The 12776-nt window shown below is 40.7% G+C and overlaps 1 protein-coding gene across 7 annotated transcripts in view; it reads left to right on the forward strand.

Moving 5' to 3' along the window:
* The window catches only part of DLEC1 (DLEC1 cilia and flagella associated protein), a 94587-nt gene that overhangs the window by 43407 nt on the left and 38404 nt on the right, over positions 1-12776 (forward strand). For all 7 annotated transcript variants that reach the window (XM_053600856.1, XM_053600853.1, XM_053600855.1 and 4 more), the window contains 3 exons: positions 63-236; positions 990-1126; positions 3256-3348. In XM_053600856.1, coding sequence (XP_053456831.1) covers positions 63-236; positions 990-1126; positions 3256-3348 — 404 coding nt within the window. The remainder of the gene's footprint in view (positions 1-62; positions 237-989; positions 1127-3255; positions 3349-12776) is intronic.

Genomic DNA, 12776 nt, shown 5'->3' on the forward strand with positions numbered 1-12776 from the left:
CAGCTGAGCCCACACCCTGCTGGCTGGTCCTCATCCTCATCCGAGGCTTTTGTCATGCACAGGGAGGTTCCCAGGAAAAGGTGGAATGGTGGCTCCCGGAATGACCTGCCAGTACATTGTCCAGTTTTTTCCCGACTGCCTTGGGGATTTTGATGATTTTATTTTAGTCGAGACGCAGGCAGCCCACACACTCCTGATCCCCCTGCAGGCCCGGAGGCCACCCCCAGTGCTGACATGTGAGTATGTGCTATACCTTCCCATGGCTTCAGGTAAAGTTGAAGAGACAAGACACCTAAGGACTGCCTGCCTCTCAGGTCCCCGTTGTAGCAGCACAGTTTTGGGTCCTCTTGGGCAGGGTCCTGGATCCTGAGGACCAAGTGCTAGCAGCTTCTGCAGTCTTCATGGTGCCAGACCTTTACTGTCCTGCTTGCTTTGGGTCTTCCTAGTGGAGGTTGACTTACAGCAGGGAAGGAAGCCAGCAGTCCTTCTAACCAGCGTAGGTTTTGCTTGCCTCATAGACACCCCTGAGTGGACCCAGGCCACACCAGGCAAGGAAGTGCCTGGGCACCCTGAGGAACCCTCCTGTGGCTATAGGTGTGGGCTTCCTTTAAAACTGGCTTCAGTTGGGCTGAAGCTTTAGTTACAAGCTTTTTCAGCTGGGCACAGGTTGGAGGTTGGATCTCTGATTACCTCTCACCTCACTTTTGCCACAGCCTGAGAGTCATGCTGGGTGGCCCTGGCTGAGGCATGAATTCACAGGGGGCGCTGACTCCTGCTGACTCTAGCCATGTGGCCCAACAGCAGCCTGGGTGGAGCCCAGGTGGGTACAGCAGTCAGAGCATGTCCCCACTCATCCTCTCTGCTCAGGGTGCTAGGCTGGTCCTTCCATAGCTGCCATGAGCTCTGGCTGCACCTTAGGAGAACCATGGACAGCAAGACCTATTCAGAATTTACTGTTGTTTCTCCTACATCTTTTCCTGTGGCTGCAGTGTCGCCAGTGTTGGACTGTGGTTATTGCCTCATTGGGGGAATAAAACTGACCAGATTCATCTGCAAAAATGTGGGCTTCAGTGTTGGCAAGTTCTGCATTATGCCCAAAAAGAGTTGGCCGCCATCAAGTTTCAGGGTGAGTGATCACAAATTGCTAACTGGAAAAAGAGCAAATCCATCAAAGGTAATAACACCTAGAGGGACTTATGGGACTCGCTAGAGTGTACCTATGATTTCAAACACACAGAAAACAGAATGTTGTGACCTCTGTGTGCAACTGCTGTAATTTAAATGAGAATGAATGTGTGTGGGGACCAGTGCTGCAGTTCGGGTTGTCACTAATTCCTGCACGACCCTAGGCAAGTTGTATTACTTCTCTTACCCTGCAAGTCCTCCCTCAAATGTTGCTGTATTCACTCATTCAGTACATTCTTATTGTAGCAAATGTCTGAATACACCAGACAGCAAGGCCTATTCAGAGTTCCCTTTTTAGCTGGGCACAGGTTGGAGGTTGGATAGCAGCATACAAGGCCACACAGTCGGCCTCTCTTTGGGTGAATTCTGCTGGTATTCATTCAGCAGTGTTTCAAAATATTTTTTGAGCCAACATTTAAAAACAGGGAGATTTTACATAAAAATATGCCTTTTTAATCTCTTTGGAAAATTGGAAGATGTGCAGTTCTGGACCAAATTCGCTACAACCCTGTTGGCCAAGTTTGGGAGGCAGGGACTGTCTACTCTATTCAGTTTGCCCATCTCCAGCCCCAAACCCAGAGCATCCCCAGCACTGACACGACCCATCATCATGCTCATACCGTTATTGTTCTTACAGTACAGATATATCTATGTACCTCCGTGTCCAGAAAACAAGTGATAGAACCACATGTTCCAAAGAGGACATATCATTCATTTCTGTTACCTGCCAGGGTCTTATAGGCATGGATTTTTGTCCTTGGTATGCATAGCTTTGCAGCTCAACTAATGAAATGGCACCTGCTCTCATGACCCAGGGGCTGGTAGCCATGAGAGGGTGGGGAATGGACAACACAGGGTGCTATAGTAGAAAAAGGACAGCATGCTTTGGGAGCCCGGGAGAGGGCTTTGTCAGCCCAGCTCCTGGGTCAGGCCTTCTCACACACCTCCCACTTTGTGTCCTATGTACTTCGCAATGGTATTCCTTGTACTTCCTGCCAGCCATCATATCTTTATGGATGTTCCATGACTCGTCTTTAACTTCCAAAACCTCATTTGGTGCTTGGTGTTTGATTATCTTAGTGCATTTTATGTTGCTATAAAGGAATATGCATGTCTGGGAAATGTATAAAGAATAAAGGGTTTATTTGGCTTACAATTTTGTGGGCTGTACAAGAAGCATGGCATCTGCATCTGCATCTGGTGGGGCCTCAGGCTGCTGCCACTCATGGCAGAAGGCAAAAGGGGGCTGGTGTCTGCAGAGATATGGCAAGAGAGGAAGCAAGTGGGGGAGCAGTCTCTTTTTAATACAAAGTTGTTGGGGAAAACTAATAGAGTGAGAACTCACTCACCTCCAAGGGAGGGTATTAATCTCTTCATGAGGGATCTGCCCCCGTAACCCAAACACACCCCACCTCCAATATTGAGGATCAAATTTCGACATGAACTTTGGAGGGGACAAACATCCAAACCATAGACTAGTGATGGTTGAATAAATCTTGCTGAACAAATGAGCCTTGGTTTCTTCATTAATGTGGGGCTGGATGATCCTTAAGAACCTTCAAATTGTAAAATGGATGGTTGGAGATGAGAGAAATTTGTAATCTGAGCACTGGATTTTACAATTTCTTTTCTTTTTCTTTCTTTCTTTCTTTCTTTTTTGAGACAGAGTCTCACTTTGTTGCCCTCAGTAGAGTGCCGTAGTGTCATAGCTCACAGCAACCTCAAACTCAAATCCCTTGCCTCAGTTTCCCAAGTGGCTGGGACTACAGTTACCCACCACAATGTCTGGCTATTTTCTAGAGATGGGGTCTTGCTCTTGCTCGTCCTGGTCTCGAACCCATGAATGAGCTCAGGCGATCCACCTGCTTTGGCCTAGAGTGCTAGGATTACAGGCATGAGCCACTGCACCTGGCCCACAGGTCCCGGTATTCCCAAGCGGTCTCCCATCCAAGTACTAACCAGGTCCGACCCTGCTTAGCTTTGAGATGAGATGAGATTGGGTGGGCTCAGGGTGGTATGGCCATAGATTACAGTTTCTTTAACACCATTGTGTATCTGCTTTTCTTTAAGGCTGTTGCAACTGTTGGCTTTGTTGAACAACTTCCCTTTGGAATACAGCCTTCAGTGTTTGAACTGGCCCCAGGGTATGCCATATTAGTGGAGGTAGGTAATTAGATATGGACACACATACACACAACACATATATACACACACAAGGTCTGACAAGTTTGGTAACTCATCCTCGAAAACATGCTACATACCTCATTGCTGTATATCACTATGGTCACCTTTAAAGTACTCCCCTTGGGAAGTTATGCACTGACACGAGCACCTAGTCCAACCTTCAAAGCCATTTTGGAACTCTTTTTTCTGGAATGGCCATCAAAACTGTTGTATTACCCTGATGTTCTGAATGTCATCAAAATATCTTCCTTTCAATATTTCAGAAAAGCCACTGGAGGCCATATCAGGTGAATAGGGAGGGTGTTCCAATACAGTTATGTGTTTACCATCTGTAAACTCCCTTACAGACAGTGCCGTGTGAGCTGGTGCGTGGTTGTCATGCAAGAGCCATGAGTTGTTGGCCAGGATTTTCCTGTTTCTCTATTGATGTTTACTTGGTTTGCTATGCTTCTCACAGTCAGTCAATAATTTTGATTCACAATTCAATGGACTTTTGCAATGTTTTCATTACTTCTGCTCATAACTGGCAGCCTTGACCTCTCTACATCATTGGTGCTTTCTCTCCCCTCAGAAAAAAGTTTATTTGTATGCTGCCATTGTCTTCATGGTGTTATCCCCATAAACTTGGACTAACATGTCTCTGCTTTTACTTCTACTCTTGCTAAGTTTAACAAGAAATGAATGAATGTTTATTTGTTGCTCTAAGCTCTGAAATTCTTGTGATGGCGCACAAAAACAAACAACAAAAATAATGAATGCCACTCAGCAAGTCATAGTCTTGCTGCCATCACACATCCACATGGACACAACTGTGAAACACTTATATACCAAGGTAATGAAACCTTACTGAGTTGTTTGTATGATGCTTCCAGTGTACGCACATGGTAGCAAGTTTGTAAACTTAATTATCAGACCTTATATGTGTGTGTACATACACATATCCTCCTTCTTATGATTTGTCATAAGGAGGAGGATCTTTCATGATTGAATTTGCCTTAAGAACCCAAATGTCTACTCCTATCCCTCATCCCAGCCTTAGGGATTTCTGGGTAGGTGCATATTTTTGCGTTCTGTAGTATGATGTCATTTGATTATTTTATGATCTCTCTTTCAAAGCAATTGCAGACAGCATGAGTGGTCCCATCACAATACCTGAGCATTGCTTGTTCAAACCTGTAGTGTGAGAATCACCTCTACCAACAATGTCTAAGTTGCCTCAAAGATCTTCCCTTGGTTCTTCAGTCTCTCTCAGGTCCTCCTCCCCAACTCCACCTCTCTACCATCTGTGGTCTGCAAGGCCCAACATAGGCCAGGTTTTCTGTCCTCTTAGGATAGCCCAGGTCTTATCAGAGCCTTGTCAAGAGTTCAAGGATTTGGGCCTGGTCTCCCCTGCATGTCCTCCTCATCCTGTCCATCCTGTGATCTCCGTGGAAAGGAAGATGGTAGCAGCATGATTCTTCGGGGAGCAATGAAAGAGTGAGGGGAGCTTTTCCCCTGTGCATCCTTTGTGTATTTTGTTTATTGGTTGTTTGATCTTTGTTTTTAAATTTATTCATAGTTCCAAACAAGAAATGAATTAACATGATTAGAAATTCAAAAAAATATATATATATATGATAAGCAATGAAATGCTCTCTTTTGTCCCAATTCCTCAGCAACCCAGAGGCCACACCTGACCAGTTTTCTGAGTGCTGTCCCAGAGATATTCTATGCCTAATAAACAACTGCATTTGTTTTTTCTTTCCTTTGTTTCGATTTTTCCTTCATACACAGAGTTGCCAACTCTGTACTCTGTTCTTCACCTTGTCTTCCATTTAACACTGTATCTTAGAGATCGTTTTATAACTGCATAGTATTCTACTGGGTGAATGGGCTATAATTTAGTTCAGCGATCTCCTGCTGATGGGCATAGGTTTCTTCCTGATCTCTGGCTACTTTAGCAAATAACTTAAACATACCTCACCTGTCCAAATATGAGTCTACCTATGGGATACAGTCCTTGAAATGCATTTATTAGTTCAGGGGTCTGTGCTCTCATGATTGTGGTACATGTTACCAAAATCCTCACCATGTGGATTTTATCAATTTATACTTCCAATAGTAATATGTAGGGGTGCCTGTTTTCTTATACCTTTGCCAATACAGTGTGTTATCAAACTTAAAAAACTCTGTTGTGGACATTTTTAAACATATACAAAAGTAGAAAGAATAATTTAATGATCACTCACATATGAACTTCAACAATTATCAACTCTTGGTCAATCATATTGCATCTTTACCCCTCCTTCTCCCTCAACAAATCCCTACCCTGCCCCTCCTAGGTTATTTTGGAGAGAATCAAGACATAATACAATGGCATTTATCAGAGTGAAATAGACCCCTATTTTTTTACCAGATACAAAAATCAACTCAAAATGGATTTAAGACTTAAATGTAAGATTTGAAACTGTAAGTCTATTAGAAGAAAACATGGTGGAAAATTTTCATAACATTGGTCTAGGCATTGATTTTTTGAATGTGAACTTAAAAGCACTGACAAAAATAGACAAATGGGATCAAATCAAACTAAAAACCTTCTGCATAACCAAGGAAATAATCAACAGAGTGAAGAGACAGCCTATAGAATGGAAGAAAATACTGTATTTTCGAAACATACATCTGATATAAGGTTAATATCCAAAATATATAAGGTTCTCAAACAACTCAATATTAAGAAAAGAACCCAATTTTTTTTTATTGTTAAATCATAACTGTGTACATTAGTGCAATCGCCTGTACCCATTCTAAGATGCACCATAGATGTGGCCCCTCCCATTACCCTCCCTCCACCAAAACCTCCCCCTCCCTTCCCCTTCCTTGGCCCTTTCCCCATAGTCTTGTGCTATAGTTGGGTTATAGTCTTCATGTGAAAGCTATAATTTAGCTTCATAGTAGGGCTGAGTACATTGGATACATTTTCTTCCATTCCTGAGATACTTTGCTAAGAAGAATATGTTCCAGCTCCATCCATGTAAACATGAAAGAGGTAAAGTCTCCATCTTTCTTTAAGGCTGCATAGTATTCCATGGTATACATGTACCACAATTTGCTAGTCCATTCGTAGGTCGATGGGCACTTGTGCTTCTTCCATGACTTAGCAATTATGAATTGGGCTGCAATAAACATTCTGGTACAGATGTCTTTGTTATATTGTGAATTTTGGTCTTCTGGGTATAAACCTAGTAAAGGAATTATAGGATCGAATGGCAGGTCTATTTTTAGGTCTCTAAGTATTCTCCAAACATCCTTCCAGAAGGAACGTATTAGTGGGCATTCCCACTAGCAGTGTAGAACTGTGCCCTTTCCTCCACATCCATGCCAACATCTCTGGTCTTAGGATTTTGTTATGTGGGCTACTCTTACTGGGGTTAGGTGATATCTCAGAGTAGTTTTTTTTTTTTTTTATTGTTGGGGATTCATTGAGGGTACAATAAGCCAGTTACACTGATTGCAATTGTTAGGTAAAGTCCCTCTTGCAATCATGTCTTGCCCCCATAAAGTGTGACACACACTAAGGCCCCACCCCCTCCCTCCATCCCTCTATCTGCTTCCCCCCCCATAACCTTAATTGTCACTAATTGTCCTCATATCAAAATTGAGTACATAGGATTCATGCTTCTCCATTCTTGTGATGCTTTACTAAGAATAATGTCTTCCACTTCCATCCAGGTTAATACGAAGGATGTAAAGTCTCCAATTTTTTTAATGGCTGAATAGTATTCCATGGTATACATATACCACAGCTTGTTAATCCATTCCTGGGTTGGTGGGCATTTAGGCTGTTTCCACATTTTGGCGATTGTAAATTGAGCTGCAATAAACAGTCTAGTACAAGTGTCCTTATGATAAAAGGATTTTTTTCCTTCTGGGTAGATGCCCAGTAATGGAATTGCAGGATCAAATGGGAGGTCTAGCTTGAGTGCTTTGAGGTTTCTCCATACTTCCTTCCAGAAAGGTTGCACTAGTTTGCAGTCCCACCAGCAGTGTAAAAGTGTTCCCTTCTCTCCACATCCACGCCAGCATCTGCAGTTTTGAGATTTTGTGATGTGGGCCATTCTCACTGGGGTTAGATGATATCTCAGGGTTGTTTTGATTTGCATTTCTCTAATATATAGAGATGATGAACATTTTTTCATGTGTTTGTTAGCCATTCGTCTGTCATCTTTAGAGAAGGTTCTATTCATGTCTCTTGCCCATTGATATAAGGGATTGTTGGCTTTTTTCATGTGAATTAATTTGAGTTCTCTATAGATCCTAGTTACCAAGCTTTTGTCTGATTGAAAATATGCAAATATCCTTTCCCATTGTGTAGGTTGTCTCTTTGCTTTGGTTATTGTCTCCTTAGCTGTACAGAAGCTTTTCAGTTTAATGAAGTCCCATTTGTTTATTTTTGTTGTTGTTGCAATTGCCATGGCGGTCTTCTTCATGAAGTCTTCCCCCAGGCCAATATCTTCCAGTGTTTTTCCTATGCTTTCTTGGAGGATTTTTATTGTTTCATGCCTTAAATTTAAGTCCTTTATCCATTTTGAATCAATTTTCATGAGTGGGGAAAGGTGTGGGTCCAGTTTCAGTCTTTTACATGTAGACATCCAGTTCTCCCAACACCATTTATTGAATAGGGAGTCTTTCCCCCAAGGTATGTTCTTGTTTGGTTTATCAAAGATTAGGTGGTTGTAAGATGTTAGTTTCATTTCTTGGTTTTCAATACGATTCCAAGTGTCTATGTCTCTGTTTTTGTGCCAGTACCATGCTGTCTTGACCACTATGGCTTTGTAGTACAGACTAAAATCTGGTATGCTGATGCCCCCATCTTTATTTTTATTACTAAGAACTGCCTTAGCTATACGGGGTTTTTTCTGGTTCCATACAAAACGCAGAATCATTTTTTCCAAATCTTGAAAGTACGATGTAGGTATTTTGATAGGAATGGCATTGAATAGGTAGATTGCTTTGGGAAGTATAGACATTTTAACAATGTTGATTCTTCCCATCCATGAGCATGGTATGTTCTTCCATTTGTCAATATCCTCTGCTATTTCCTTTCTGAGGATTTCATAGTTTTCTTTATAGAGGTCCTTCACCTCCTTCGTTAGGTATATTCCTAGGTATTTCATTTTCTTTGAAACTACGGTGAAGGGAGTTGTGTCCTTCATTAGCTTCTCATCTTGACTGTTATTGGTGTATACAAAGGCTACTGACTTGTGGACATTGATTTTATATCATGAAACATTACTGTATTTTTTGATGACTTCTAGGAGTCTTGTGGTTGAGTCTTTGGGGTTCTCTAAGTATAAGATCATGTCGTCAGCAAAGAGGGAGAGTTTGACCTCCTCTGCTCCCATTTGGATTCCCTTTATTTCCTTGTCTTGCCTAATTGTATTGGCTAGAACTTCCAGCACTACGTTGAATAGTAAAGGTGACAGAGGACAACCTTGTCTGGTTCCAGTTCTAAGAGGAAAAGCTTTGAGTTTTACTCCATTCAGTAAAATATTGGCTGTGGGTTTGTCATAGATAGCTTCAATCAGTTTTAGAAATGTGCCACCTATGCCTATACTCTTCAGTGTTCTAATTAGAAAAGGATGCTGGATTTTATCAAAAGCTTTTTCTGCATCTATTGAGAGGATCATGTGGTCTTTATTTTTGCCTCTGTTAACATGGTGGATAACGTTTATGGACTTGCGTATGTTAAACCAGCCTTGCATCCCTGGGATGAAGCCTACTTGATCATGATGAATGACTTTTTTGATGATAAGCTGTAATCTATTGGCTAGGATTTTGTTGAGAATTTTTGCATCTATATTCATGAGTGAGATTGGTCTGAAATTCTCCTTTTTGTTTGGGTCTTTTCCTGGTTTGGGTATCAGGGTGATGTTTGCTTCATAGAATGTGTTGGGGAAGATTCCTTCTTCCTCAATTTTTTGGAATAATTTCTGCAGTACAGGAATAAGCTCTTCCTTGAAGGTTTGATAGAATTCTGGTTTGAAGCCATCTGGACCAGGGCATTTTTTGGTTGGAAGCTTTTTTATTGTTTCTTTGATCTCAGTGCTTGAAATTGGTCTGTTCAGGAGGTCTATTTCTTCCTGGCTAAGTCTAGGGAGAGGGTGTGATTCCAAATATTGATCCGTTTCCTTCACAAATTTCTGGGCATAGAGTTTCTGGTAGTATTCAGAGATGATCTCTTGTATCTCTGTGGGATCAGTTGTTATTTCCCCTTTATCGTTTCTGATTGAGGTTACTAGAGATTTTACTTTTCTATTTCTAGTTAGTCTGGCCAATGGTTTATCTATTTTATTTATTTTTTCAAAAAAACCAACTCCTTGTTTCATTAATTTTCTGAATGATTCTTTTGTTTTCAATTTCATTGATCTCTGATTTGATTTTGGATATTTCTTTTCTTCTACTGAGTTTAGGCTTAGATTGTTCTTCTTTTTCCAATTCCGTAAGATCTCTTGTGAGATTGTTGATGTGCTCTCTTTCTGTTTTTCGAATGTAGGCATCTAAAGCGATAAATTTTCCTCTCAAAACTGCTTTTGCAGTATCCCACAGGTTTTGGTAGCTTGTGTCTTCATTGTTGTTATGCTCAAGGAAGTTAATGATTTCCTGTTTTATTTCTTCCTGCACCCATCTGTTATTCAATAGAAGATTGTTTAATTTCCATGCCTTTGGGTGGGGTCGAGCATTTTTGTTAGAGTTGAGTTCCACCTTTAGTGCCTTATGGTCTGAAAAGATACAAGGTAAAATTTCAATTCTTTTGATTCTGTTGATATTTGTTTTGTGTCCCAGGATATGATCAATTTTGGAGAATGTTCCATGGGGTGATGAGAAGAATGTATATTCTTTATCTTTGGGATGGAGTGTTCTATATGCGTCTATCAAGCACAGTTGTTCTAGGGTCTCATTTAAATCTCTTATATCTTTGTTTAACTTCTATTTATAGGATCTGTCCAGCTCTGTAAGAGGAGTGTTAAAGTCCCCGTTATGATGGTATTATCAGATATCATATTGCTCAGACTGAGTAAGGTCTGCTTCAAGAATCTGGGAGCATTTAAATTGGGTGCATAAATATTTAGAATTTAAACGTCTTCTTGTTGTATTTTTCCCTTGACCAATATAAAGTGACCATCTTTGTCTTTTTTGACTTTTGTTGCTTTAAATCCACATGTATCTGAAAATAAGGTTGCAACTCCTCTTTTCTTCTGAATTCCATTTGCCTGAAAAATTGTCTTCCAACCCTTGACTCGGAGCTTTAATTTGTCTTTTGAAGCCAGGTGTGTTTCTTGCAGACAGCAAATGGATGGCTTGTGTTTTTTAATCCAGTCAGCCAATCTATGTCTCTTCAGTGGGGAATTCAAGCTATTAACATTTATTGAGATAATTGATAAGTGTGGTAGTATTCTATTCGTCTTATTTGGTGAGAGTCCATTGCTTAGTTTTATCTTTTGCATCAGTGTGGAGGTTAGGTTCTGTCCTTTGATTTCTGAGTTCTTACTTTGCTGCTGATCCATTGTGGTGGTCAGTGTGCAGAACAGTTTGAAGTATTTCCTGTAGAGCTGGTCTTGTTGTGGCAAATTTCCTCAATGTTTGTATATCCGTAAATGATTTGATTTCTCTGTCAATTTTTAAGCTTAGCTTAGCAGGGTACTGAATTCTGGGCTGAAAATTGTTCTGTTTAAGTAGATTAAAGGTACATGACCATTGTCTTCTTGTTTGGAAAGTTTCATTAGAGAAGTCTGCGGTCACTCTGATGGATTTTCCCCTGTAGGTCAACTGACGCTTACTCCTGGCAGCTTGCAGAATCTTTTCTTTTGTCTTGACTTTGGACAGGTTCATCACAATGTGTCTTGGAGAAGCTCGGTTAGAGTTGAGGCGACCTGGGGTCCGATAGCCCTCTGAAAGCAGTGTGTCAGAATCTTTGGTGATGTTTGGGAAATTTTCTTTTATAATATTCTCTAGTATGGCTTCCATTCCTCTGGGGCATTCTTCTTCCCCTTCTGGAATTCTATAACTCATATGTTGGAACGCTTCATAAAGTCCCATAATTCTGACAGTGAACGTTCTGCTTTTTCTCTCTTCTTTTCTGCCTCTTTTACTGTCTGAGTTATCTCAAGAACTTTGTCTTCTACCTCTGAAATTCTTTCTTCTGCATGGTCTAACCTGTTGCTGATACTTTCCATTGCATCTTTAAGTTCCCTAATTGACTTAAATTAAATTGTTTCAGTTCCTTCAGGTCTGCTGTATCCTTTTTATATTCTTCATATCGTTCATCTCTTATTTGATTCTGTTTTTGAATTTCCTTTTGGTTATTTTCCACTTTATTAGCAATTTCTTTCATTGTTTTTAACATGTGTATTCTAAATTCCCTTTCTGTCATTCCTAACATTTCTTTACAGGTGGAATCATCTGCAGTAGCTACCTCATGGTCCCTTGGTGGGGTTTTTCTAGACTGGTTCTTCATGTTGCCTGGAGTTTTCTGCTGATTCTTCCTCATGAGTGATTTCTTTTATCTGTTTCCTTGCCCTAATTTTCCTTTCCCTTCCTCTTGCTCTTTAAGTTCTTGTGCCTGTGGACTAAGGGTTACAGGACCAGAAGGGTGAGAAGGTTGAAGAGCAAAAAAGGGATGAAAGAAAGGAGGACCGAGTGATAAGAAAAAAAAGAAAAATAGAGAAAGAAGAGGGGGTGGGTATAAGGAATATTGACAAAAAGAAGAGAGGCACAGAAAGAGGGAGACAGAGCAATATAGGTGTACAGTAGTGTACTTTGACACAACCTTAAAAAAAACCCACCTTCTGGGGGTGCCCAGTTGGGTGGTTCCCTTGAGGTCAGCAGCTCTTTGCTAACCTGATCAGACACAGTACCCCACCTCCACCAAGTAGAGAGAAAAGACAAAAATGCTATAAATCAAACCATAACAAACAAACAGAAAACTTTACGGGGATAAAATTGGTTGAAAAACCAATTGATAGTGGTAGAAACACTAGCAAAAATGAAGTTCTAGTTATTAAAAAAGGCAGCAATGGGAAATTATAATTAAACTAGAAAAATTGAGAAAGAAAAAGGATCTGTATGGAAAAGATTGAAATTAAAAAACAAAAGAACATCAACAACGTGAAAATAACCAAACAAAAAAAAACAACCAAACAAAAGAAAAAAGAAAAAAAACACAACCAAAAACAAAGCAGTTTGTATATGTTATTGAATATTGTCTGGGCAACACGTGGTCTTCTGGGGTATGAGATGTTAATCACAGTTCTGATACGACTGGAGGGTGCTGATTTCTCTAACCCCAGCAGGTAGACACCCTAAATCTCTCTTCAGCCCACTTAAAAGGTACTTTGAACTTGTAAACTTGCTGAGTAGAAGCTTTCCCA

The sequence above is a fragment of the Nycticebus coucang genome, chromosome 8 (assembly GCF_027406575.1).
Source record: "Nycticebus coucang isolate mNycCou1 chromosome 8, mNycCou1.pri, whole genome shotgun sequence".
NCBI classification, from domain to species: Eukaryota; Metazoa; Chordata; class Mammalia; order Primates; family Lorisidae; genus Nycticebus; species Nycticebus coucang.